Below are 26,480 nucleotides of genomic sequence, written 5' to 3'. Positions count from 1 at the left end.
AAAATAAAAAAATATAATTCGTACCATTCAATAAAATAAAATAAAATAACGGTCGAGTTACCAAGTTCCTTATTCTATATTTGAAATTGGATCGTCGTTCCCGTATGAAATGGACAAATGGTAACTCTTAAGATGGTGACAGTTCTGGTAGACGATCGATTTGTTTCGTTGTCATTTCTGGTAGATGATCCCCGCTTTGTTGTCATCTTCTAATTTGAATCGCCGTAGCCATATCCAATTCTAAGTTTCTTGTTTGTGTGCCTAACAGAACAGAGTGCGCGCCATGGCGGGGATTTTGCGTATTAATAGTCGAAGAGATCCATGTTTATGTTGCCACCCTATCTCTATCAATCCACCCCTCCTTATCATTCCCATAAGGGTCCGTTTCGATTCCAGAGTTACCTCTTTGGCAGCCAAATTTTGGGACGGACGTAAAATCGGAGAGAGTCGGGTTTCTGGGCATTGATGGGTATGTGTAATGAGAAACTTGTGGGATTTTTGAACAATAGGTGGTTGGTTTTTGTGGCTGCAATATGGGTTCAATCTTGCGCGGGAATCGGGTATCTTTTCGGAAGCATATCGCCGGTGATCAAAACCAATTTGAGTTACAGTCAGAGGCAAATTGCGCGGCTCGGTGTGGCGAAAGACCTTGGGGATAGTGTCGGTACTCTAGCTGGAACCTTGTTGGAGATATTGCCCTTCTGGGCAACTCTGTTGGTCGGTGCTATCAGTAACTTTGTCGGGTATGGTTGGATTTGGCTCATCGTCACTGGTCGAGCTCCCGTTTTGCCTCTCTGGGCTGTAAGTTTTCAGTCTCCTCCTCTTTTCTTTTAATCGAATGGGTATGAATCATCGTCTTTAGATAGGTAGAGTGTTATATCCATATTCAAACCTTGATAGGATTCTGTAAAAAAAAAAATGCAGCAGGAAGCACATTATCTGTTTGATAAATTGTCTCTAAGATTATAGAAGCAATTTTATTGAATATTCAACAGATTTGCTGAATATCTATGTTGATTGAAGCTATTGAAAAGTCCTTTGAAGAACAAATTGTTAAGCTATTCCCCCTGTTTTGCCAGTTTTGTTTAGTCATGTATGAATATGATTGTGCAGATGTGCATTCTTGTATTTGTGGGAACGAATGGGGAGACTTACTTCAATACAGTTTCTCTGGTTTCTTGCGTACAAAACTTTCCAAAAAGCAGGGGTCCTGTGGTTGGGATTTTGAAAGGCTTTGCTGGTTTAAGCGGTGCAATCTTGACTCAGATATATGCAATCATGCATTCTCCTGATTCAGCCGATCTTATATTCATGATTGCAGTAGGTCCTGCACTGGTGGCTATTGGCTTGATGTTTTTTATCAAACCTGTTGCCGGCCATAGGCAAGTGCGGCGGTCTGACGCCATGAGCTTTACTACTGTTTATGGCGTCTGCCTCCTCTTGGCTGCATATTTGATGGGTGTCATGCTTGTTGAGGATCTTGTTACCTTGAGCTCCACTGTGATAGCCATTTTTACTGCTGTTATGTTTGTCATCCTTCTTATTCCCTTTTTGATTCCGGTGGCGTCGACTTTGAGCTCAGAGACGACAACATATGCTGAGCAAGAGGCTCTCCTACAACCGTTACACAGACAGGAACCTGCTACATCTGAAGCAGATGGTAATGAAGTGATATTAAGTGAGGTGGAAGATGAAAAATCAGAAGTAGAGGACTCAGTTCCTGCATCAGAGAGACAAAAACGCATTGCTCAGTTGCAAGCAAAACTCTTGCAAGCAGCTGCAGAAGGAGCAGTAAGAGTGCAGAGGAGGAAGGGTCCACGTAGAGGGGAAGATTTCACTTTGGGTCAAGCTTTAATCAAAGCAGACTTTTGGCTTATATTTCTCTCCCATCTCCTTGGTTCTGGGACTGGATTGACCGTGATCGATAACCTCGGACAGATGAGCGAGTCCTTAGGCTATGATAATACACATATTTTTGTGTCCCTCATCAGCATATGGAACTTCCTCGGCCGTGTTGGTGGTGGCTACCTCTCTGAGATTGCTGTCAGGTACAAAATTTATTTTAGTTGTCTTAAAAGCTGAGATCCCATCCCGGTTGGAGAAGGGAATGAAATATTCCTTATAACAATGTACAATATTTGCTAGCGGTGGGCTTAAGCTGTTATAAATAACATCAGAGCCAGTCACCGAACGGTACGAGGCACTGGTTGGAGTAGGGCTAGACTCTCTCCCTAGTAGACACGTTTTAAAACCTTGAGGGGAACCGTAAAAGGGAAAGCGCAGAGAGACAATACCTATTAGCAGGGGGCTTGGGCGGTTGCAAATAGTATAAGAGCCCGACACTGAGCGGTGTGTCAGCGAAAACACTGGGCTCTCAAGGAGGGAGGATTGTGAGATCCCACCTCGGTTGGAGAAGGCAACGAAACATTTCTTATAAGGGCGTGAAAATCTCTCCCTAGCAGACGCGTTTTAAAGATGCATTCCTTATAGAGGCATGAAACGTCTAAAAAAAGACGCTAATTGCTAGCGGAGGACTTGAGCTTGGACCGTTACACCATAAAATATCATTATATTATATCTTACTATCATTTTGTTCAACAGAGATTATGCTTATCCAAGACCTATTGCAATGGCGATTGCGCAACTCCTTATGATATTTGGACATCTCTTCATCGGAATGGGATGGCCTGGAGCAATGTACATTGGAACTCTCATAACAGGGCTCGGGTACGGGGCTCACTGGGCAATTGTGCCTGCTACTGCCTCTGAATTGTTTGGGTTGAAAAAGTTTGCTGCTTTATACAACTTCATCACTCTCTCTACTCCCATGGGATCTTTGATATTTTCTGGGTTAATCACGAGCAGTATCTATGATAAGGAAGCAGAGAAGCAAGCTCTCAATCATCTCTCACAGCTGCAGAGCTCCAATGGACCGCTCAAGTGCGTGGGCACCATATGTTTCTCTCTAACTTGTATGATAATGGCTGTTTTCTGCGCCATTGCAGGCATCTTAAGTTTGGTTTTGGTTCACCGGACCAGGGGTGTTTACTACAACCTCTATGGAAAATCTCGTTCGTCCTCGCTTTGTGTAAACTAGATTTCACCATTATTCATCAGTAAATACAAAATATGCTATGCATTTATTCGAGCTTTGCTACATGTTCTTGACAGACACAATAGTTATGTTTTTTTTAATCATTATATGTTGTTTATTTTCTATACCAACAAATTTTCATACAAAAAGACAGAACAGAATAGGAAACAACTTGTTACATGACCATAACTTATCTTTCGAGTTCATCACATGATGAGCAACAAAAATTAGGAATTAAAGGCACTGCAATCGATTCGAATTTCACCATCATTACCAGTCTTAACTCCAATCCGACCCATCTTGGTCATGGCGTTGATAAACGCAGCATTAAACTCCGCCCCATTGGTGGCGAAGCTGCGGACTGTCGGCTGGGATTCGGACTCCGTGAACAGAATCTGGTCGGCAGTGAAGAGGCCCTTGCCGGCGATAAGGTTCTGGTAGTAAACGTTGTCGAAGGTCCGAGGGGTTATAGGATCCATGTCTATGGCTATGCTGGGATCCACGTTCCGCGGACACGCATCCATTAGCTGCTGCGCGTAGCCGGGGTCCAACGACGGGTCCACCGGAGACGAAGGGGAAAAGGAGTAGAGACGGTTGGAGAAACGGTCGCAGTGGGAGAAGCCCAAGGTGTGGGCTCCGGAGAGGGCGATCATGTCGATGAGGGTCAGGTTGTGAGCGGCGAACATGTTGACCAGTTGGTCCAGATCGAAGAATGGCTCCGGTAAGTTTCCGGCCACTCGGGATGCTCGGGAAATTAGCCCATCTCGACGTCCTAGTTCCACGCTGTACAGTGGGCCCCCTGCCTGAAACACGAGGACAATAAATCAATAATTTTTAGTGAAATGTCTGAATTTTCTTTTAAAATATTTTTTCATCCATTGATTTAAAAAATCGTACCAAATTAACGACATCTCTAGTTGCAAGAGCCAAAACGTCAGCACAAGAGACAACACCAGGACAAGCACTTTCAACCGCTTGTTTAGCTTTAATAACCGTGTCAAATCCATCCCCTGCTAATGAAATATTGTCTTTAGCATCTTTCTCTGCATCCCCATTGGGAGATGCTATCAACACCGAAGCATCACAACCCTATACTCATTAGTAAACAAATAAGCTTCTATTAAGCAGAGATCAAGTTGTTGACTAATTTAGGGGATGATCAAGTTAGAAGAAGCACCTCAACGAAGCAATCATGGAAGAAGAGTCGCAAAGTTGCAGGGACGGTGACGAAGGTTTGATCAAACTTGTTTTGAACAGCTTGTGTAACGATTTGCTCCACGTTGGGACAAGTGGAGGCGTAGAAATTCTCTACTAATTGTGCGTCTGTTCTCTCGACAGTAGCCGCCACAAGAAGCACAGCCAGAACCAAAGCCCTCCACAAAGCTCCCATGGCCATGGCCGCCTAATTGGTTTGTGTAACTTCTACTAAGATCCGGCATCCCTTCAGCATATATAAGGTGTGGAAGAGGAGGATGGGGTGTATGAACTTGGTCAAGCTAAGATTTTTGAAAAGAGAGAGTAAACAAGGCGGTGACGATTGAGTTGTTGGGGTCAATCCACATTAGTATTATTCTACAAAAATGGGTTTGGTTTATATTATTGCTGTGAATCATAATTTGTTTAGGGTTTAGTTTAGGTAATTCGGGTTCCTTGCAAGAATGCATGAAAATGACATTTATAATATTCAACTTCCGTGCGCGTGAAACCATTGTTTTCTCAACTTAAAGTCAAATGTTGGAAGTGGTAAGAAATGGAAAATTTTAATAATATTGCAATTTATTACCATCAACTTGGGATAAGAAAATTTCAAAACTCGTGATATTAACAAATCAAACTCCTTCCTAACTAATTTCCATTATTTTTAATTATTTAATACATTTTTCACATATTTAAGGGGATCCGTCAAATGTACGACTAAGTAGATATACGAAATTTAACATTAAAACCCGTTTAATAGGTTAGGAACATTCCTGGTGGACCAAGCCTTCTCGTAGAATAGCAGATATTGTTCGTTTTGGGGAGCCTTCTCCTACAATGTTTCTTTCTTATATACTAGCAAATATTATCCGTTTTTGCCTGTTACATATCATCATCAAGTTCATAGTTTTAAAATATCTCACGGTTAGCAAATATTGACCTTTTTGAGTTTTCCGTTCTGATTTTTCTTCAAGGCTTTAAAAAGTATCCCCCGATAGAGGTTTTCACATTTATGTAAAGAATGGTTCCATTTCACATTTTCACAGAAGAAAACAGACATAAGAATGATTACTATTTATGATCGAACTAGGCCATGGACAAGTTAGTGGGTTAGTTCCTTTCCATGTTAGATGATTTGAACATTTCATTTTTAGTTTAGTTGACTTTCACTAAGGGAAGGATTTTAATTTTAAATAAAATAATACCCATAATCCAACTAACAATTAAAGTATTATTCGTGTATTTATATATACACACGTATGTATGTGTGCGCATGTAGTTTTGCGAGATGAATTTTTTTTAATGGAAGTAGCTTAATATTCTATAATATTTAATTTTAATATATATTTTCTTTTTATATCATTATTTGAGATTAATTAAAGTTATTAAACATCTATTTGATACTCACGTGCTGGTTAGAGGACTCTTTGGATGCTAGCCATTTGGATGCTAGCCATTGTGGTGGCACGGAACCACTAAATGAAGGCGGTTTAAATTTGATAGTTGGCGTGAATACAAGTGCATACAAGCGAACCCAGCCGGTCCAAGATTCCCATTCGCTGGCTTGGGGAGGTTCTGGTTGTGGTTGTGGTTCTAAGGATAAGGTTCGCGTTCGCTCCCTCTCTGTCTCTTCCCCTCCTCCATATCCATTTCTTTTTCTCAATCAACTAATTCTGTCGATTTCTTGTATTCGCTTCACTGTTCCAATCTTCAGGAGCCGAGGAAATCCCTGTTGCAGCCATGAGTTTAAACCTAATTGGCGCATTCAGAGGCCTCTCTCTGGCCTCTTCTTCTTCTTCCTCTTTCTTCAAAGGCGATTTCGGATCTATTCAACTGCCTCCCAAGCTCTCCGTCTCGTTCCCTAACAGATTCCCTTTAACCATTGAAAATGCGCACAAGAAGGGAGCTGGAAGCACGAAGAACGGCCGAGATTCTAAGGGCCAGAGGCTTGGCGTTAAAATCTACGGCGATCAGGTTGCCAAGCCTGGTTCTATCATCGTTCGTCAGCGTGGAACCAAGGTAGTTTCTCAGTCCCAAATCATTTTCCAATTCGATTTTGAAAATTATATGTTGAGAAGTTGGTGCTCGTTCCGCACATTGTTTAGGGCATTCCTAATTTACGAACATACATCGATTGTTTTGTAATTGAGTTCCATGGTGTCTGTTTTTGTACAAATGATTTCAGTTCCATGCCGGAAAGAATGTGGGGCTTGGCAAGGACCATACAATTTTCTCATTGATTGACGGGCTTGTAAAATTCGAGAAGTATGGACCTGACAAGAAGAAGGTTTCACTTCGAATCTGGACCTTTCAAGATAGCTTGCAAGAATGAACACAAAACTGAGATGTATGTATTTGATTGCAGGTGAGTGTGTACCCAAGAGAAGTGCAGCCTGAGAATCCAAACAGCTATAGAGCAAGGAAGAGGGAGTATTTCAGGCTGCAAAGAGAGCGCAAGAAAGCAAGAAAGGAAGGCACTATTGCTCAACCCCAATTAGTATTAGCTTCCACTGATGCTACAGAAACCAATCCAGTTTGCTGATTTCAATAGGCAGCACTTCAATCACTGCTTGTTTAAAAGCCCTGATGATCTTGCAGGAAGAAGGTCTGCTTCTCTAGCTTCACTTCTTTAGTTGTGCACATATAATTTGCCACATTCCTCACAGGAACGTGTTTCATTATTATTCGCAATTACCAATAGTCGCTCTTGTTCTACTTCTTGCCCCTAGATATTCTGAAACACTCAATAGTCCATTTTGAACTAAGTAAATAAGGATAAAAGACTCAATTAACTTGAGAGTGGAAGTAGTTATCACTTTTAAAAGTAAGGAGTAACTTATTCATATCGCAAGGAGTGAAAATAGTCTTTCATTCTTAGAAGCAAGGAGTAAGTAACACAATAGTGTCTCATGGAATACGGGTGAGTGTCTCATGGAATACGGGTGAATGTCAAAGCGATCTAAGTGTCGAATCTAAATTCTGACACTTGGGTAACTGAGCATAGAATTTGAATTTGGAAACTTTAGAAATTAAAAATGAAGAATGAGATCAATGAGTATTAGGAGAGTAGTGAAATGCTAAAGTGCTTCTATTTCTTGTGAATAATTTAGAATACATGATTCCCTAAAGGTGCAAGCTTCTTAGGAATGAAGAAACGACAGGCACTATCATTATCAAACATGAAATTTGCAGAAACAGAAGTAAGAAATAAATACAGAGTGGGTGTTATAGAGAGAAGGGTATCGTATCTTCTAAAAATCCTCATCCATCTTGAACTCATGTATCCCTCCGATCCCATCCAAGCTCGACATCACAGATGCCTTCTGATAATCTCCCACCCTCTTCTCGAAGAAGTTTGTTTTCCCCTGCAGCGATATCAGTTCCATCCAATCGAACGGGTTCTGCACATTGTAAATCTTGCTGTGCCCTAGGGCTACCAGCAGCCGATCTGCCACGAACTCGATGTACTCACTCATCAGATCGCCATTCATCCCCACCAGCGCGCACGGCAATGCCTCACAAACGAATTCCCTCTCAATATCCACTGCCTCCCGGACGATCCCCTGCACTTTCTCCTCGCTCAGCTTCTTCCTCATCAGCGAGTATAACAAGCACGCGAAATCGCAGTGCAGGCCTTCGTCTCGAGATATCAATTCGTTCGAAAATGTCAATCCAGGCATTAGCCCGCGTTTCTTCAACCAGAATATAGCGCAGAAACTTCCGGAGAAGAAGATGCCTTCCACGCAGGCGAATGCTATCAACCGCTCTGCAAAGGACTCGGATCCGTCGATCCAATTGAGCGCCCACTCGGCCTTCTTCGTGATGCAAGGTACAGTCTCTATGGCATGGAACAACCTGTTCTTCTCGACAGAGTCCTTGATGTAGGTTTCGAGCAACAAACTGTACATCTCGGAGTGAATATTCTCAATTGCTATTTGGAAGCCGTAGAACGCCCTCGCCTCCGCAACCTGAACCTCCTTCATGAACCGGCCGGCGAGATTCTCCAGAACAATGCCATCGGAAGCGGCAAAGAAGGCCAGAACATGTTTGATGAAATGCTTCTCATCGGCGGTGAGAGCTTCCCAATGACGAAGATCCTGAGAGAGATCAACCTCCTCGGCGGTCCAGAAGGAGGCAACGGCTTTCTTATACATTTCCCAAATCTGAGGGTATTCAATGGGGAACATACAGAATCTATCGGGGTTCGGGGCGAGCAACGGCTCCTCTGAAATTGCAGGCATGGTTACAAATCCTTGATCGAAGGATTGAAAGAGATGATTGGGAAAATTGATGGATGGATGGATGGATTGATTGATTGATTGGACTACTAATGGATGAGATTATATATAAGCGAGAGGGAGGGGAAGGAAGATTAAAGAGAAGTTGGTAAATCCAAAAAGAAATTGGAGCGGGAGATTTTGAAATTTTGCAGGAAGCTTGCGGGAGAAGGGAATGAATGAGAAGGAAGGGCAATTTGGGGATTGTGGAAGATTTCATGATACGATTCGGGTGGAATTTAAAATAAATATTTTTTACATTAAATTGGCGCCGTTTCAACCAATAACTCATTTTCTGATTACGAAAATAAACATATATATTTTTTAAATAATAAATATGAAAATGTGGGTACTCACGTGACAAATCATCTATAAAACCAAAGCCACGGGGCAGAGACGTGGCTAGCAGAAGCACACACGAGCCAACCATACACCTATTGTTTTTGTAAAAAAGGTTTCTTTCGTATGGACTGGTCCGGCCCGGTCCGGCCGGCCCAAAATTTAAAGAGCGAGGCAATCTTAAAACTCCAGCTCTTGCACTATTTCCTTCTTCCTCCCCCTTTCGGGATTTTCTCCGTAAGCTTCTCTATATCCCAGAAATCTTCATCGACTTCAAAAACGAGAAGCCCTAGAATCAATTTCCACTCTCTCTCGATCAAATAGACGCCGTTTACGACAATACTGGAAAGATCCTTTGCGTCTGCTATTTCACTCGAACGGAGTTCAAATTCCACACCGAACCCATCGACATCCCCGAGGAACAAATTCGATTGGAATTCCAGTAAACGAAGGCCTGAATTTCCTTCGGGTAATAAACTTCCCTTTACTGATTTTGTGTGCCGTCCTTGCTCTGTTGAAGCTTCTTAATTTTCTCGGCATTGGTACGTTTAGTACGAGTTCTACTTACATTAGAGATTTGAGCTGATAAAGTTGGTTCTACTTCGTTTTTTTTTTTTNTTTTTTTTTTTTTTTTTTTTTTGAATGCTGTTGAGTTTCTTTGAAGGCGTAAATTATGAAATTTGTAAAAAAAAAATCTTATTGTGTATAATTGGAAACAGGTTTTTTATATAAGTCCACATCTGAAGCGGGATTTTAAAATAAAAATCATATTCCTTAGGGTTTTGTTATCTCCTTTGCATTCTATTATTTGGTAGGAAAACAGGGGTTAGCCAAAAGCTTTAGTTGATATTACTAGCATCACTAAGCCGCTAACGATTTCAATTTAGTTTTTCAGAGGTATCTGTGAGGAACATGGAGAAAGCTGCAATTGATTCTGCCTCTGATGGCGAGGAAGAATATGTATTGCTTGACCTGGGGGATGTATCGCTGCTTGACATCCCACCCAATGCCCCATATGTTCTATCTGTATGTATCTTTCTGATCCACTCTAATTTCAAGTACTGAATATTTCTCTGCGAGCTAATCTGTATGGTTTATGTGAATTTTGATTAATTTGTTTTGCAGGGTTTGGACACCATGAATCCAATCTTAACTATCTGCGACAAAATTAAGATGGTGAGTTGTTAATAAAAGATACAATCTCTACACCTAGAGCACTGCAGCAGAACCATAATGTATAATCTCCTGCCATTATTGTCTCTCTCTTTTGTAGATTGGAGAATATGAAGAAACCATAGGTACATGTCTTACCTTTGCTGAAGGTGAGTAAATTTTAAAGGAAATGAAACCATTTGATTCCTAAACCTTAAAGCAAGTTTTGTATTTGTTCTTTGAAGATTAAAAAATGTTTACACTGAAAGTCTGTGTTCCCTATTGTAGAGGAAGTCTCTATGGTTGAAGAAGAAGCTGTGCCATCTGAAACAAATCGTCGCTCGGAGAAAGCAGTCGAACCAAATCAAGCTCCTAGAAAGGATCTGAAGCCCGTTGCTTCTGTACATAAGATCCTTAAATTTAAGTTACTTGATTCCGTTGATTCTGTTGATTCTGCTGTTCCAGACTCAACTTCTTAGTCACTAAATTTTTGTATATTACTTCACCCCGATCTATTTAATTCTTAGTTTCCCATATTATTGTAACGAGTTTTAAAGTTTTGGAATATACATAAGAAAAAGTTTTCATTCATATATTAACGAGTTTTAATTTCTAATTTCGTTATAAAGTTTCTATCTTTTCTCATCTCTAACCAAGGAGTTAAAAACCGGATTGACCAAACATAATTAAAAAATAAAAAAAAAGTGAAACAGTGGGCTAAAAGGATCGAGAACATACCCAAAGCCACACAGATTTGGCAAAAGCGACAACTCAGGATCATCGAACTCCAAAGAGTGTCCACGTAAAATTTTATCGTTGTCGGTTAATTTTACGAGCACTCGTTGCGACATCTAGTCATCTTCACGAAATTGATTGCCATCTTCTGAGAACTGCCATTCTCTCACACATCGCTGAATATCTTTTGTGCTCCTAAAAGAGTGAGAAGATGCCTGGATTAACTGCACCCTCAGATTACTCGCAAGAGCCACTTCGTCACCCATGTCTCCGAATCAACGCCAAGGTAAGCATCTTCCTTCTGCCATCTCTATGGGAATTTTCTTTTGTTCCCGGAATCGCACTCGTTTTCTCGTAGTCTGAAATTATTTGATTTTCTCTGGGGTTCTTCGCAATTTCATTATTTGGGTTTCATTCATTTCGTTTTGGTAAAATTTGTTATGAATATCTCTGCCTCAGGAGCCCTTCAATGCAGAGCCACCGCGCTCCGCCCTGATTTCGTCTTATGTGACCCCCGTAGATTTCTTTTACAAGAGAAATCATGGCCCTGTTCCATTAGTGGATGATATTGAAAGGTTTCCCTTTCTCTCTCTTTTTTCTTTTCTGCAAATGTTCTTATATCTGTTCACTTTCGTTTTCATTGTAGGTATTCTGTTTCTTTAAATGGCCTAATAGAAAACCCAAAGGAGCTGTTCATGAAAGATATCAGGTGAGCTGTGGAATTTTGGATTTAAAGAGCATTTCCTTTTCTTCATGCAAATTCCAACATACTTTAACTGTGTGCATTAACATGTTTCAAAGAGAACCTAAGATTGTTATCATGTTACAGGATGCTTCCAAAGTACAATGTCACTGCCACTTTACAGGTATTCTCATAAGTAGGCATAAGTTGCAAGAATTTCTTCTTTGCCTGGTGTTGGAATATCTAAATCAAAACTACGAGGTTTGAGAGTAGTTTCCATAACGCGATGCTTGATTATAATTGACACCATTTGGCATGCGTGGACATAGTGTGCTGGTAATCGAAGGACCGCGATGAGCAAAACCAGAACAGTGAAGGGAGTTGGCTGGGATGTTTCAGCTTTAGGAAATGGTATGCAACATGAATCAGCCAGCGTTTTAGATGTGTTAGCTTATAAAATTCATCTTTTTGAAAAAAGTTGTTTTGAATCTTACAGCTGTGTGGGGTGGTGCTAAATTGGCTGATGTTCTTGAACTTGTTGGAATACCGAAGCTCAGCTATAGTACACAAAAAGGTGGAAAACATGTTGAGTTTGTGAGCATTGATAGATGCAAGGTACAACGTTGACCTATTTAGATGTTCTTTTCCAAAGAACATGAGAGTAAAAGAGGACATGTCATTGATGAAGATGTTAATAATGTTCTTGATTTTGCTTTAGTTGGAGGAATGATTTTGGTTGCTATGATTATCAAGTACAGGAAGAAAAGGGAGGTCCATACAAGGCATCCATTCCACTGAGCCACGCTTCAAATCCTGAAGCAGATGTTCTCCTTGCTTATGAAATGAATGGAGAAGTAAGTTTTGGTGCTTAAACTCCTCAATGTTATGCTGTTACGTTGCTTATTGTTCTACTATACTATTCTTACTATTTTTTACTTCTTCACGGAAGCCTCTTAATCGAGATCATGGGTATCCGTTGCGTGTGGTTATCCCTGGTGTTATTGGTGCTCGTTCTGTTAAATGGCTTGATTCTATTAGCATGATTGCAGAGGAAAGCCAGGTAGGAAATGTGTTTGATTTTTTTCACTCAAGAAATTGCCTTCCTTCATAATGGAGTTCATGGCATTGCTTTGCAGGGTTTCTTTATGCAGAAAGACTACAAAATGTTTCCTCCTTCCGTAAATTGGGATAATATTGATTGGACGACTAGGAGGCCTCAAATGGATTTCCCTGTTCAGGTTTTTATCAAAGGCTCCTGCTTTTTTCTTTGGTTTTTGCCTTCATGATGAACATTAGAAATGTAACCGTCCAAGCCCACCGCTAGCCGATATTGTCATCTTTGAGCTTTTCTTTTCCGGCTTTCCCATAAGGTTTTAAAACGCGTCTACTAGGGAAGTTTTCACACTCTTCTAAGGAATGCATGCTTCGTTCACCTCTCTAATCAATGTGGAATCTCACCATCCACCCCCTTGGGAGCTAGGGAGAAGTTTTCGCACCCTTATAAGGAATGCTTCATTCCCCTCTCCAACCAATGTGGGATCTCACAATCCACCCCCTTGGGGGCTAGGGAGAAGTTTTCTCTTATAAGGAATGCTTCGTTCCCTTCTCCAACTGATGTTGGATCGCACAATCCACCTCCCTTGGGGCTAGGGAGAAATTTTCACACCCTTATAAAGAATGCTTCGTTCCCCTCTCCAACCAATGTGGGATCTCACAATTCACCCCTGGGGCCCATCGTCCACATTAGCACACTACCCCGTGTCAGGCTCTGATACCATTTGTAACAACCTAAGCCCACCGATAGCAGATATTATCCTTTTGGTCTTTCCCTTTTAGCGCGTCATGAGGGAGAGGTTTCCACACTCTTATAAGGAATGTTTCCCTCTTCAACCAATGTGAGATCTCAAAAGAAAACAGTTCTCGCTCATCGTTTATTTTGAATATACACTTTTTTGGGTTGGCGATTCTCTGTTGCGACGCTGTCCCATTTCACCCGACTAATGCTGTTGAACTTGCTGAATTGCAGTCTGTCATGTGTTCTTTGGAGGATGTAGATCATATAAAGCCCGGAAAGGTTAGTCCATTTATGTACGCAAGTTCAATTTAGTGGAAGATAACATACAGATGTTACTTCATGCAAAGAATTTCCTATTGCATATGTTCATCCCGACAAATTTGTAAGTTCTGGGACATGTCAATCAGAAAAACCTGGAGAATATTGTTGTACCTGCATAATTATAATCTAGCTTTCATCTCTTTTGCATCATATTTCTTTCCTGCTGTTATAATGTTGATAGTCTTTCCTTTTGTGTTCGTGGGTACGTTGGAATTCAAATTTCTAACTTCTTGGACGATAGCATATGCATTAACCAGTTGAGCTATGCTAGATAAGTAGTTGAACAAACAAATATAATTGTGATCTTCAAACGCATGTCAGGTTACGGTTAGTGGTTATGCAGTGTCGGGCGGTGGGCGGGGAATAGAGAGAGTAGACATATCTGTTGATGGAGGCAAAAGCTGGATCGAAGCCACCAGATATCAGAAGACTGGCGTCCCATACGTTGCTGATAGTCGGAGCAGTGACAAGTGGGCATGGGTGCTTTTCGAGGTGACGCTCGATGTCGAACAAAACACGGAAATTGTTGCAAAAGCTGTAAGTGTGTGATGTGGATGCACAGAAATGTGTTTGATTGAAAAGATAAAGCGAGTTTGAATTGGATAATGCAGGTTGATTCGGCAGCAAACGTGCAGCCAGAAAGAGTGGAAGAGATATGGAACCTAAGAGGTATACTCAACACCTCATGGCATAGGGTTCAACTTAGAGTTGGTCGTTCCAATATATAGAAACAAACAAATGCTTTATGTTTCTGTATTCTCCTAAACGCACCGTTTTATGTGCTCCATTGACTGTGGAAATCCGTTCAAACTCATAAATCTTTTTATTTTTTTATTTTCTTTTTATTGATCGATCTTTTAAATGGATAATCTTTTAAATCTGTTATTCCGTAAATCATGGACACAATTTATTTATTCATTAAATAAAACAAATGTGTCTTAAATAGCTTTTTAATTATTTTGACTATTTCCTCCCACCAAAAAACACAAATTTTAAAATCTTCATTAAAATAATAATGAAAACAATAATAATAGATGCTAGAAGGTGGCATGTTACATGAAAGAATAAATAACTAAATAAATTGACATTTTCCTCTTTTTTCTATATTTTATATCGAATAATTGATAAATAAATAGTAACATTATTAGACGCAAAATAAAAAAATTTAGATCACCACACAAATATTAAAATTTTATGGAAAACTATATTATATATATATATATATATATTGGTTTGATTGGGAAGAGAAGGAAAGATGTGGAAACCGAACGCCGGAAGGGCATCCATTCCATTCCATTCCCAAATAAAGTGGTAATAATTGAGATTTATCCATGACCGATGAGATCCGTTCCTACGTGGATTCCACCTATAGATTTTTGCCATCTGTCCCCTTCATTAATTTTCGTTCCTTTTCTTTTTCAAGGCAGCTAATTTGGACCTTTTATGGGAACATTAATTTCCATTATTATTCAGTCCTTATAATATTTAATAAACACATCTTGGTACGCGAAATTATTAATTGTTCTTTCTTTTTTCTTTTTATAAAAACATATGTATTTTTTGTCTGTTTTCTGTTTGTAGCAGTTTATGATATCTTAGTTTAGGGTTTAAATAATAAAATAAATTAAAGTTAATTATTATTTTCAGAAGTAGTTTTCAAGGCAAACAAGTAATTGGTAACAAATATAATTACAATTTCATAATGATACCACAACTAATTTTCCCTCATTTTATTTGGTCCACTTGGACAGGACATGACATATGAAGCAATTATTTATTTTATTTTATTTTCCCATTAAAAAACAAAGCTATAAAGTTGTTGGCCGTAGATATTGAAATCACAAATTTATTACCAAATAGCTCCACCACCTCTTCCATCCCCGAAGAGCCATTTATGATCCACCCTCCATTCTTCTTCATCCATCGCTCTACAACACACCACGTGTTCCAACGCAATTGGACTACCAATTTATGCTCATCCCCAACTCATACCTCCAACTTGCCACTCAACCGTAAGGAATCCGCAATAATATTTACAAAAAATGACAGATATGAATCTTCTTTAATTTAATTTAAATGGCATCATGGCATCAATTAATAATAAGGACTGATTTTTACGTTTAAGGGTAATGTATTATCGTAGATAATATTTAAAGTCTATAAGTGTCACATCAAGTTCAGAAGAGACGTATAACTTAATAATTTATTTTTAATATTTGTAAATATTATTGGATTGGCACATGTCACATGTGGATATACACGTTAAGACTAGTGGACCTCTTTTGTGGATAGAGCGGAATTTTCAACAAAAAAAAAAACTTATACTAATAAACATATATTTCACTTTCCTTTTATTTCACTTTCATAGTTGCTAATCAGTAGCCAATCGATTGATTATCATATATTATTGTGTTCTTATCTTCATATTTTTATATTTGATATTAATAAAAGTATGATTCTAAAAATTTGATAGGTATATCGCAAAGATCCAAAGTTAATCAAATATTTAAAATTGGATAAATTTTTGGTAAGTGGATTATCACGAACCTATTTTGTGTAGATAGTGAAGCAAGGGAAGCCAAATTTGAAGCAAGTTGAGTTTGAGTGAGAAGCTAGTTCTATTAAAAATAATGATGAATAAGGTCATAAAGACAGGGAATAAATGTATTTTTGATATAAAAATGGGATATTTGGTGAAATAAGGGTTGTCATAATGATCAAAAAAATAAGTGAGTGACAAGTTGGGTAGTTGAAAACTATGAAGAAACCAAGAACATGAAAAGAAAAAAGGGTTAAGATGATGGGAGAAATAAGAACTGTTCATTCAAATGACCATAAAGAAAGTGACAAGACAAGAACATGATTGCGATAACTTTGTTGCATTAAAATCCTACAACACCGGGGAAGCTTTGCACTTTCTTCCAATCCCTAAACTTCATCTTCTGTTCATACCCCCTTTTTGTGTTCTTTTCACTGCTCCAATGGAGGAAAATTCCAGCCTCGTCGCAGAATCAACTCTCACAAACGCCATGGAAGCAGAGCCTCAGGAAGAAGAAAGAGACCCAGAAAGCAATCCCTTGAACGAACCCCTTCTCAAGAGAAGCAGAACTCTCTCTTCTAGTCCTCTTGCCATTGTTGGGGCCAAGGTTTCTCTGATTGAAAGCTTGGATTACGAGTAAGAACATAGCATTCAAAGCTTTGATTTCTCCTTGAGTTCTTCAATTTTTGGTTATTTGGTTTGGTTTGAATTCAGGATCAATGAGAACGATCTGTTTAAGCACGATTGGAGAAGCAGATCCAAAGTTCAAGTGTTGCAGTACATATTCTCCAAATGGACATTGGCTTGTCTTGTTGGACTTCTTACAGGGATCATTGCCACTCTCATCAATCTCGCCATTGAAAATATTGCTGGCTACAAGCTTTTGAAAGTGGTCGGTTACATCAAAGAAGAAAGGTAAGTTCATTCATGCCCATTACACACTTGGTTTTCTTCTTCTGCAAAACACACAAACTTAATCAGTTCAAAAATTCTGGGTTTCAAATGATTTGAATTTAGGTACCTAATGGGATTCGCCTACTTTACCACTGCAAATTTCCTTCTCACTTTTGTTGCTGCTGTTCTTTGTGTATGCTTTGCTCCCACCGCCGCTGGGCCTGGCATACCAGAAATCAAAGCCTATCTCAATGGCATAGATACTCCTAATATGTTCGGCGCCACCACGTTGATCGTTAAGGTGCGTATGCCCTGCACTTTCTTGTAATGCCATGAATATCAATATCAATCATTGAGCAATCTACAAAAGAATCAGACTGATCTTGCGGATCACACACAACATGTACATAATCTGATAAACTGAAACTGATGATGAAATTACTCCTTTATAGGAATGAAAGCAAAAGGAGATGTATTTGATCTTGATATCTTTACCGAGTGGCATTATAAACTTTGATCTTTGTAGATTATTGGGAGCATTGGAGCAGTGGCAGCAGGGCTAGATCTTGGGAAAGAAGGGCCTCTAGTACACATTGGCAGCTGCATTGCTTCTTTACTTGGACAGGGCGGTCCGGATAACTATCGAGTCAAATGGACATGGCTACGCTATTTCAACAACGATCGTGATCGTCGGGATCTTATCACATGCGGGGCGTCATCAGGGGTTTGTGCAGCTTTCCGAGCCCCGGTCGGGGGTGTTCTATTTGCCCTAGAAGAGGTGGCTACATGGTGGAGGAGTGCCCTGCTGTGGAGGACCTTTTTCAGCACAGCCATTGTTGTGGTGGTGCTGAGAACTTTCATTGAAATATGCAAGGCAGGTGAGTGTGGGCTGTTTGGAGAAGGAGGGCTTATTATGTTTGATGTCAGTGGTGTTTCTGTTAGCTACCATATCATGGATATCATACCAGTTGCTATCATTGGCCTTCTTGGTGGGTTCCTTGGAAGCCTTTACAATCATCTTCTGCACAAAATCCTCAGAGTTTACAACCTCATCAATCAGTAAGCAATTTCACTCTCACTTCCTTTCCATATTATTGGATCAAATTTGAAGAATGATCTGATAACAACTGCAATGGTGAAATGGTATTTGCAGGAAGGGAAAAATGCACAAACTGTTACTGAGCTTAGGAGTATCACTCTTCACTTCAATCTGCCAATACAGTCTGCCATACCTTGGCCAATGCACCCCCTGCAACCCTTCTTTTCCAGGTTCCGCCTGCCCCACCAATGGCCGCTCCGGCAACTTCAAGCAATTCAACTGTCCTAAAGGCCATTACAACGACCTCGCCACCCTTCTCCTCGCCACCAACGACGATGCCGTTCGAAACATCTTCTCCACCAACACTTCCACCGAGTACCAGCCCCTTTCCCTCGTCATCTTCTTCCTCCTCTACTGCGTCTTAGGGCTTATCACTTTCGGCATCGCCGTCCCCTCCGGTCTCTTCCTTCCGATCATTTTGATGGGCTCTGGCTATGGCCGTCTCATCGGCCTCCTCATGCGGCCCTACTCCGATCTCGATCAGGGACTTTTGGCTGTTCTCGGTGCTGCCTCCTTAATGGCCGGCTCCATGCGGATGACCGTTTCCCTCTGCGTTATATTCCTCGAGCTCACCAACAATCTCCTTCTACTTCCGATTACGATGATTGTCCTTCTGATTGGAAAAACCGTCGGGGACTGTTTTAACCCTAGTATTTATGACATCATCCTACATCTGAAGGGGCTTCCGTTCTTGGACGCGAATCCGGAGACGTGGATGAGGAACATCACGGTGGGCGAACTGGCTGACGCAAAGCCGGCGGTGGTGACGCTGCGGGGATTGGAGAAAGTGTCCCGCATTGTGGAGGTTCTTAAGAACACGACGCATAACGGGTTCCCTGTTGTGGACTCGGACGCAGTGGTGCCGCCAGTGGGGATGGCAGTGGGGGCGACGGAGCTGCACGGGCTAGTGCTGAGAGCGCATTTGCTGCAGGTGCTGAAAAAGAAATGGTTCTTGAGAGAGAAGAGAAGAACAGAGGAATGGGAGGTGAGGGAGAAGTTTACATGGGTGGAATTGGCGGAGAGGGAAGGGAAGATTGAGGAGCTTGCAGTGAAGAAGGAGGAGATGGATATGTACGTTGATCTTCATCCTCTTACCAACACTACGCCTTATACAGTAATGGAGAGCATGTCTGTGGCCAAAGCTCTGGTTCTGTTCCGGCAAGTGGGGCTCCGCCATTTGCTCATCGTGCCCAAGTATGAAGCTGCTGGGGTAAGCTTTTGTTGTTCTTCTCCTCCTTCTTCTTCTTTACACATCAATCAATCAAACAGATTTGTGTGTTTCATTCTCTGCAGGCTCCGCCTGTAATTGGGATTTTGACGAGGCAGGATTTGAGGCCGTACAACATTCTGAGTGCGTTCCCTCATCTTGCCAAGATCAAAGGCAACGAAAAACGGAACTGAACTCTCAGATTTGTCTCATTCACGATTCATCAACATACACATACTCTCCACACACATAACATATTCCAACCTCTGCTTTTCTGCTGCATTTCTTCATATCATTGTTTCTATACTTTCCTCTTTTCTTCACCAATTTTGCCTTCTATTTATTCAATTTTACAATAAACAAAAGGCTTCTCCATTCAATTTTGATTCTCTTGTGGTTGAAATTAAGTTGCCATTAATAAAATTTATGTCTATTTGCTTCTAATTTTCTCCTCTTACTCTTCAGTAAGAGTAAATTTTGAGGCTTGGACTTGGTTGGTTGGGCCTCTGAACCCCAAGATAATTGGGCTCGACTTGGGCAGTTTTTGTCACTCCAGCAGCAGAAGGGAAGATGATAATAATTAGCATTAGATGTGTGGTCATTTCAAACTTCCCATGATGCCTCACTAATTCCATATCATCATAAAATGACAAATTTAGAGGAAAAATAAAGGTGGCATCAAATGAGTTGGGTTTAAATCAACTTTATTAGTTTATCTTATCTTTATATCATAAAAGTCCAAAACTTAATTAATCCAAGTCAGGAATGATTACTAAATCCAAAATCAAAACCATGAACCATTAAGATGGGATAATTAGAATGAATCAAAGATTAAAACATGTTCTTCTTTCCTGCAAATGAACACCGTCGATAAAATATTGCAATTTCAGTTTTAATTGTAATAATAAATATTCACATTTTATATTCCGCACTTCAAATGATTATCCATGCACAGAGGATCTGATTTTATTTCAATTTATAAAGATCCAACCTTAAAGTTCAAGGTCCCACTTCTCCTCTGCCACGATCCCCTGTTCTTGCCCTTCTTCGTGAGTTCTCCATCCATTTAGGGCTCAAGATACGCCATTAACAACCTTCAATTCCTCCTTCCTCTCGCGCGAACCGTTACGCGAAACCAGCGGCCAAAGGCAACAGAACTTCGACTCAAATCCGATCGTATTTTTGTCATCAACGCCGTTGCCGACGGTCCTCTCGCTATTGCGGACCGAACCGGTTCCCGGAAGGCAAGGCTCCTCGGTTTTTCGATTGTCGTTGTGATTTAGGAAAGCAAAACTCGCCTCATCTCCGAGGCTCTCTCGGAACAGATCAGCCAGTTTCTTCCTCCTCTTCGTCGGTAATGGCGACGAGTTGAATGTAGATGGTTTGTCGTCGGCACGGGCTTGGCTAGCTCGGGGAGTTCCCGCCGGAAAGCGGTGGTGAATTGGAGTATTGTCTCTGGATGGGGTGAAATCTGTATAAGGTTTAAATTTAAGTTTTAGTATTTCAAACTTATTATACTTAAATAAATAATTATTTTCATCATATTGCTATGTTATAGTTTTTTTTTATCTTAAATTTAGTTTACTCAATAATTATTTCTAACTAAAATAGTTATTTTTTGTATTTCAAGAATTAAAATAGAAATATAAAAATATAAGGGAGGGAACAATCTTCAAAATTAAATTGAGTAAACTTCAAAATATTTAACCATCCTCAAGATAGTTTTTAAAAAGTACTTTTAATTGATATATAAATTTAAAGCAAGTTTAAATATTAAAAAAATATATATATGTGATTTATGAATCTAAATAATCTGAAAAAGGAAATTGAAATCTTGGATGATGATGGTCACCTCCTTTGACACTGAAGAAATCTTCAGAATCGGAATCCAACCACGCTCGAGAATCAAAGAAGGCTTCTTCTTTGCTGCCTGTGAAGAACAAAGAGATTGAAGAAACAGGGCAATCCAGGAATGGTGTGGCGGAAAGAAAACAGAGAGAAAACCAAAACCCAGAAAAGAGCGAAGAAGAATCAAACCAGAAGGCGTCTTGTGGTGATGGGGTACTACAGAGATGTCCTTGAAGACAGAATCGGCGTTGTGTTGGAGCTTGTAGTGTTTGATCGGTGAAGGCGGAATCTCAAACTTGTCCTTCACAGTCTCCGACGGCGCCGGCGGTGGCTTCACGGGGGAGCATTCCGATTGACTGCAAAGGGAAGCGCATGAGCCCATCTGTGTTGGCTTAAAAGCAATGGAAGAAGAAAGAAACAAGAGAGAGAGAGAGAGAGGGAAGAAGAAGAAGAAGGAAATGAGAGAGAGGCATGAAAATGGGGAGTTGGGGCCAAGGAAGGGAAGGACCCTTCTTTTTTAAAAAAAGAAAAAAATAAAAAAGAATAATAATTTGAAAAGATTAATTAGTATGAATTGAATGGAATGGAGGTTTGTTGTATGGGGAAGTGAGTACCCAGTAAACAGAGATTTCAGAAATGAAAGTGATTTTTCCTTGGGATATGAGACTCAATTATTATTTACAATCAAATTAAAGAAGGGAGGAAGGAAAATGTGATAATCAAGTATTTATTACCCAAAAATGCTTCATTTTGTGGGAAATGGGGATTAGGAAAATTGAAGAAGGGACATCCCCAAAACAAGGCCTGAAGCGTAGGAAACTACAAGTAAATAATGGGAGTAACGTGTCCGCTAATTGACTGGTCAAACATACTGCCTTCACTTCAAACAAGTTTAAATTTTAATTTCATTTCATTTCATTTTTCAATCATAAACCAGTTTTATTTAATTATGATTAAATATCAATTCATGTCTTAATTTAATCCTACTCCATTAATATAATATTATGTATATGATTTAGATGTCAAATATTTAAATTTTAATTAATCTTTTTTTGTTTTATTAACCATGTAAATGCACACGTCTTTCATTAAATATTTTCTCTAATATTCTTATTTAAAGGGTGAATGTCAAAATTCAATGACGAAGTAAGTTACCTAACGTAATTTTTTTAAAAATATATGAGATAGTTAATAGTAAAATGATACGGGACAAATAAAATGAATAATAAATAGAGAATTATATTAAACCAAACTTGCAAATAATGCCAAATGTTGGATAAATTTTATTTGTGATTACGCGACTTGGCACGGTTCTTGAATATCTTAAAATTTTATGAATTATGTATAAAGAAAATCAAATTAAATGACAAAGTATGACACATTCTCCCATGTTCTGAGGGGCGCATAATTATTTATTCTTAAAAAAAAAAAAAACAAAAACAAAAACAAAAATTTGCCACCTCAGGGTCCTGGTCTTGCCTCTTTGTATATGTTAGGTTCACGTGGCTGGCTGGCTACGGCAACCAATTATTCCACCAATCAATCTGCTTCTCCTACGTTTCGTGCCTCAATTTTTATTTCTTAATATGCTTTTTATTTTTTTATTTTCAGATAAAATTGTTCATTTATACGATATTAGCTTACATATAATAAACATGGTGTACCTATTTATTTATTTATTTATTTTTCGTGCCTCAAACTTATTAATTTAAAGGGTTGAATAATAAATACAATATTTAAAGTATTGGGTCCGATTACCCTTCTAAACTTTCAAAAGATTATGCCTTCTTTTTTTATATATATATACAAAATTCAAGTAATAAGTAGCCATGTTAGAATTTGATGTCGGCCATGACACACCTCACAAAACTCCACCCCCAATCAAGATGTTTGTGTTTGGTAGTTCGACCTTCGTTGTCACCATTTTTTTTAAACGTTGTTATTATTGTATCAAAGAAATTTGGAAACTTATAAATTTGAATCTTTTTATTGATAGATGGAATGAATAAGTACCGAAGTCTCACATTAATTAATTAAGACGATGTTATAAGATAAAATTGAATTTACTTTTAGGAGGGATAATTGAAAGGGAAGTTTTGTTTTTTTTTTTTTTTTTTCCAAAATCATAATCTGTGTAAAATTTCCTTGCCCCCATTTACGGAAAAAAATGGCGTCAAAGTTTAGGAAAGTGGAGTTGTGGATTGACGAGAAGAAGCCAAGAATGTTGTGAAGACGCGATAATTTACGAAAAAAATGTAGAAAAGGAGGGATGCCACTTTCAGACGGTCCAAAAAGAGCCCACGAAGGACGATCTTCTTATTTATCAGTCGAGCCGCCAGGGGTTGGTAAGATAATCTATAAAAACGAAAAAGCATCGGAGTTGGGAGTTGGGGTTTCTTTGTCTTAGAATTTTCGAGAATTAAATCTGTATCTGCAAATTCCTCGCTGTTGAATTACTCGAGTTTTTGATCGGCTAAGCGAGTAAGAGGCAGACGAAAATGGGAGTAGCTGCGAAAATCGCACCGTCAATGCTATCCTCAGATTTTGCCAATTTAGCTTCGGAGGCCGAAAGAATGCTTAGATTTGGAGCGGATTGGCTTCACATGGATATTATGGTACCCACACGCTCTCTATTTCTGTTTTCCTGAATCGCCATTTCTCTCCAGTTATAATTGGACGAAGTACCTTTTGATTCTTGCTCCCATTTGGTTCTGTTTCATAACCCAATAATTTGATCCTAGTTTTTGCCTTCTTACTCTAATTTCCCACCGGTTAGTTCTCGTGTAGTTTAATTTGTTCATAATCTACTTGACTAATTGTTTGAATCGTCTAATTTGTCTGTGCTTTTCTGGGTCTTAATAAAATTTTATCTACCCTAATTTAGTACTTCTGTAGTAATAGTGTAAGGTAGTCCATGGAGGACGAGCAGACTTTTACCTTCACCAATGATTTCTCTCTGCTGCTAATTGTTATAGTCCTGTTTAAAGAATGGATTTTACTTTCTTGTAAATGGGCTGATGACAGTGTAGAGAAAGGCGCTTGGAGATGCATAATTCAATTAGTGATCTTATAATGACATGCTTGCAAGGTTTGAGATAAATTTATCTGCCATCACATCTGATATCTGTTGTTGCTTTATTTGCAGGATGGGTAGGCTCATTCTTTGCTGATATCATACTCCTGTTGAACTGCAATGTGCTTCATGTGAATGGGTTTTAAATTTCCTCTAAATAACTTGACCTCGACCTGTGTGGTGTTTTGATCGCTTGTAGTATCTACTTTCCAGCCAGATGCCTGCTTATTTATAAATATTTGCTGAAGAAACTTGAGAAATATCTAGTTTTATTTATTGATTTTATTATTTCTAAAGTAAAAAAAAATGTGAGATCTCGTATCGGTTAGAGAGAAGAACGAAACATTCCTTATAAGGGTGTGGAAACCTCTCCCTAGACGCGTTTTAAAACCTTGAGTGTAGCTTAGGGAAAGCTGGTCTACCTTCAGAACATTCTTTCTGCTACCATCCTTTTTAATAGGAAATAAATCTGGGGCTGCAAACTAAAAAAGTGTTGGCCCCTACCCAGAATGAACTATTATCAAGAAAATCACAAAGATTTTTCTTTTAAATGCATCGACATGGTGGCCCCGTGAAAATCTATCCATTATCATTTGGTTGAGTTCATTCTGTAACAGGATTGTGGATCATTTCTCGGTGATGTGATTTGTGCATCATCTGGATTAACACAAGTTGGGCTTGCTTTTCTAGCAAAGTAATAGTTTTTTTGTTTATGCATTTACCGCAGGCACTTCGTCCCGAATCTGACAATTGGTGCTCCAGTCATCGAGAGTTTAAGAAAACATACGAAGTAATCTAACCTCTTTGCTTCTTCAGTTTGAGGAATTTGGATTTTTTTGATGACATTACCTGAGTTTATGAGGAATTAATTTCTTGTCTTGCAGGGCATATCTTGATTGCCACCTTATGGTTACAAATCCACTTGATTACGTTGAACCCTTCGCAAAAGCTGGTGCTTCAGGCTTTACATTTCATGTTGAAGTATCCAAAGGTATATTGTGTTTGAACTTCAGATTTGTTCTACTTCTATGGCATCAAAATTGTTTTAACTTTTCTTTCCCTCTTCTCTGGTAGACAATTGGCAGCAATTAATCCAAGAAATCAAGTCAAAGGGCATGAAGTCAGGGGTTGCGCTAAAACCCGGAACACCCATTGAAGAAGTTTATCCTTTGGTATGCAATTCATCTTTACATCTTCTCCCCCAATCTCATATCCTTCATTTACAAGGATGTTATAGTTCATTGATATATAGCGCTGCAAAGTGCTTATGGTTTTGTGCAAATGCTGCTTCATCAAATTTTTTATAATTGGTAAGTTATGCTTGTTCTTTTTTTCAATTTTCAGGTAGAAAGTGAAAATCCTGTGGAAATGGTCCTTGTTATGACAGTCGAACCTGGTTTTGGTGGCCAAAAGTTCATGCCCGAAACGATGGATAAGGTTCCATTACTTCGACGTTTTTCAATATTCCTTGAGGATTGTTTGATTGGCGTTTCTTGTTGAATCTCATTACTGATTTTAACTTATCCAGGTACGGAAGTTAAGACAGAAGTACCCATCTCTTGACATTGAGGTAAACGCTACGTAGCGTGTACTCGTTGCAGTTCAAATTCAGCGTACAGATGGCTGTATGAGGGATGGTTTCTGACTGGTCATTTTTGCTTTGGTGGGCAGGTGGATGGCGGGTTGGGACCTTCGACCATAGATGCAGCAGCTTCAGCTGGGGCAAACTGCATCGTTGCAGGAAGTTCGGTGTTTGGAGCTCCCGAGCCTTCCGAAGTTATATTCATTCTGAGGAAAAGTGTTGAGGAGGCTCAACAGAACTCTTGATCCTTGAACAAGCTTCAAGAATCCGCCATCAAATCTTGTTTTACACTTTTTGCAATTCATACGGGATATTTTTAGATTGATAGAAGTTGATTTGAGTCAAGTGGTGTCAGTATAATCTGAACTAACATATGGTTTGTGAGCCCCCAATACTGAGTATCATGATTCCTTTCTGGTTTTTGATTATGCTGAAATGGATTGGCTTCATGGTGGTTTGGCAATGAAAAACCAGTTCATCATCTCTTGCTATTGTTTCTTAACATGGAGTCAAAAGGCTGCATATCTGGCTCAATGTGGCGGCCGGGTGTAATGGCCCGACTTCACCGCTAATAGATATTGTCCTTTTGGGTTTTCCCTCAAGGCTTTTAAAACACCTCTACGAAGGGAGATTTTCACTCTCTTCT

General features: G+C 39.5%; 9 protein-coding genes across 14 annotated transcripts; 6 read left to right on the top strand and 3 right to left on the bottom strand.

Annotated features, from left to right (window-relative positions):
* The first annotated feature begins 270 nt into the window (after positions 1-270).
* On the top strand, positions 271-3,148 carry LOC111808747 (protein NUCLEAR FUSION DEFECTIVE 4-like). The gene is made up of 3 exons (XM_023694904.1): positions 271-801; positions 1,114-2,048; positions 2,602-3,148. The coding sequence occupies exons 1-3, from the start codon at positions 466-468 to the stop codon at positions 3,095-3,097; spliced, it is 1,767 nt and encodes a 588-aa protein (XP_023550672.1). The 5' UTR covers positions 271-465; the 3' UTR covers positions 3,098-3,148.
* A 37-nt stretch (positions 3,149-3,185) lies between these two features.
* On the bottom strand, positions 3,186-4,575 carry LOC111808748 (peroxidase 55-like). Its single transcript, XM_023694905.1, has 3 exons — positions 4,272-4,575; positions 3,992-4,183; positions 3,186-3,897 (listed from the first exon to the last, which is right to left on the bottom strand). Exons 1-3 carry the CDS (start codon positions 4,488-4,490, stop codon positions 3,322-3,324), a joined length of 987 nt encoding a protein of 328 aa, XP_023550673.1. The 5' UTR covers positions 4,491-4,575; the 3' UTR covers positions 3,186-3,321.
* A 1,218-nt stretch (positions 4,576-5,793) lies between these two features.
* LOC111808746 (50S ribosomal protein L27, chloroplastic) lies at positions 5,794-7,009 on the top strand. 2 transcript variants are annotated; one of them, XM_023694903.1, is made up of 4 exons: positions 5,794-5,895; positions 6,006-6,310; positions 6,477-6,578; positions 6,657-7,009. In XM_023694903.1, the coding sequence occupies exons 2-4, from the start codon at positions 6,032-6,034 to the stop codon at positions 6,831-6,833; spliced, it is 558 nt and encodes a 185-aa protein (XP_023550671.1). In that variant the 5' UTR covers positions 5,794-5,895; positions 6,006-6,031; the 3' UTR covers positions 6,834-7,009. The 2 variants fall into 2 exon arrangements, with proteins under 2 accessions (XP_023550671.1, XP_023550670.1); XM_023694902.1 differs by lacking the exon at positions 5,794-5,895 and having other exon boundaries at positions 5,911-6,310.
* Positions 7,010-7,356: 347 nt separating this feature from the next.
* Positions 7,357-8,799, bottom strand: LOC111808745 (ribonucleoside-diphosphate reductase small chain-like). Its single transcript, XM_023694900.1, has one exon. The coding sequence runs from the start codon at positions 8,530-8,532 to the stop codon at positions 7,543-7,545; it is 990 nt and encodes a 329-aa protein (XP_023550668.1). The 5' UTR covers positions 8,533-8,799; the 3' UTR covers positions 7,357-7,542.
* A 270-nt stretch (positions 8,800-9,069) lies between these two features.
* LOC111808744 lies at positions 9,070-10,652 on the top strand. 5 transcript variants are annotated; one of them, XM_023694898.1, is made up of 5 exons: positions 9,070-9,376; positions 9,803-9,933; positions 10,033-10,083; positions 10,181-10,229; positions 10,348-10,652. In XM_023694898.1, exons 2-5 carry the CDS (start codon positions 9,820-9,822, stop codon positions 10,536-10,538), a joined length of 405 nt encoding a protein of 134 aa, XP_023550666.1. In that variant the 5' UTR covers positions 9,070-9,376; positions 9,803-9,819; the 3' UTR covers positions 10,539-10,652. The 5 variants fall into 5 exon arrangements, with proteins under 5 accessions (XP_023550666.1, XP_023550665.1, XP_023550664.1 ...); XM_023694897.1 differs by having other exon boundaries at positions 9,795-9,933; XM_023694896.1 differs by having other exon boundaries at positions 9,070-9,449; positions 9,795-9,933.
* Positions 10,653-10,830: 178 nt separating this feature from the next.
* LOC111808743 (sulfite oxidase-like) lies at positions 10,831-14,477 on the top strand. Its single transcript, XM_023694894.1, has 12 exons — positions 10,831-11,080; positions 11,254-11,369; positions 11,441-11,503; positions 11,624-11,660; positions 11,806-11,887; positions 11,973-12,091; positions 12,235-12,330; positions 12,426-12,536; positions 12,613-12,714; positions 13,503-13,550; positions 13,914-14,129; positions 14,204-14,477. The coding sequence occupies exons 1-12, from the start codon at positions 11,006-11,008 to the stop codon at positions 14,318-14,320; spliced, it is 1,182 nt and encodes a 393-aa protein (XP_023550662.1). The 5' UTR covers positions 10,831-11,005; the 3' UTR covers positions 14,321-14,477.
* A 1,923-nt stretch (positions 14,478-16,400) lies between these two features.
* LOC111808474 (chloride channel protein CLC-b-like) lies at positions 16,401-19,775 on the top strand. Its single transcript, XM_023694474.1, has 6 exons — positions 16,401-16,767; positions 16,846-17,046; positions 17,149-17,326; positions 17,552-18,084; positions 18,179-19,334; positions 19,418-19,775. The coding sequence occupies exons 1-6, from the start codon at positions 16,421-16,423 to the stop codon at positions 19,523-19,525; spliced, it is 2,523 nt and encodes an 840-aa protein (XP_023550242.1). The 5' UTR covers positions 16,401-16,420; the 3' UTR covers positions 19,526-19,775.
* A 382-nt stretch (positions 19,776-20,157) lies between these two features.
* LOC111808475 (uncharacterized protein At3g27210-like) lies at positions 20,158-21,717 on the bottom strand. Its single transcript, XM_023694475.1, has 3 exons — positions 21,369-21,717; positions 21,184-21,261; positions 20,158-20,802 (listed from the first exon to the last, which is right to left on the bottom strand). The coding sequence occupies exons 1-3, from the start codon at positions 21,559-21,561 to the stop codon at positions 20,405-20,407; spliced, it is 669 nt and encodes a 222-aa protein (XP_023550243.1). The 5' UTR covers positions 21,562-21,717; the 3' UTR covers positions 20,158-20,404.
* A 1,611-nt stretch (positions 21,718-23,328) lies between these two features.
* On the top strand, positions 23,329-26,315 carry LOC111809396 (ribulose-phosphate 3-epimerase, cytoplasmic isoform-like). The gene is made up of 8 exons (XM_023695848.1): positions 23,329-23,794; positions 24,325-24,329; positions 24,980-25,042; positions 25,137-25,243; positions 25,327-25,424; positions 25,597-25,689; positions 25,781-25,822; positions 25,924-26,315. Exons 1-8 carry the CDS (start codon positions 23,678-23,680, stop codon positions 26,077-26,079), a joined length of 681 nt encoding a protein of 226 aa, XP_023551616.1. The 5' UTR covers positions 23,329-23,677; the 3' UTR covers positions 26,080-26,315.
* Positions 26,316-26,480: the final 165 nt, after the last annotated feature.

The sequence above is a fragment of the Cucurbita pepo genome, chromosome LG13, assembly GCF_002806865.2.
Source record: "Cucurbita pepo subsp. pepo cultivar mu-cu-16 chromosome LG13, ASM280686v2, whole genome shotgun sequence".
NCBI lineage: Eukaryota > Viridiplantae > Streptophyta > Magnoliopsida > Cucurbitales > Cucurbitaceae > Cucurbita > Cucurbita pepo.
Note: the sequence above shows the minus strand (reverse complement) of the source record. Positions and strands in the feature narration are given on the sequence as shown.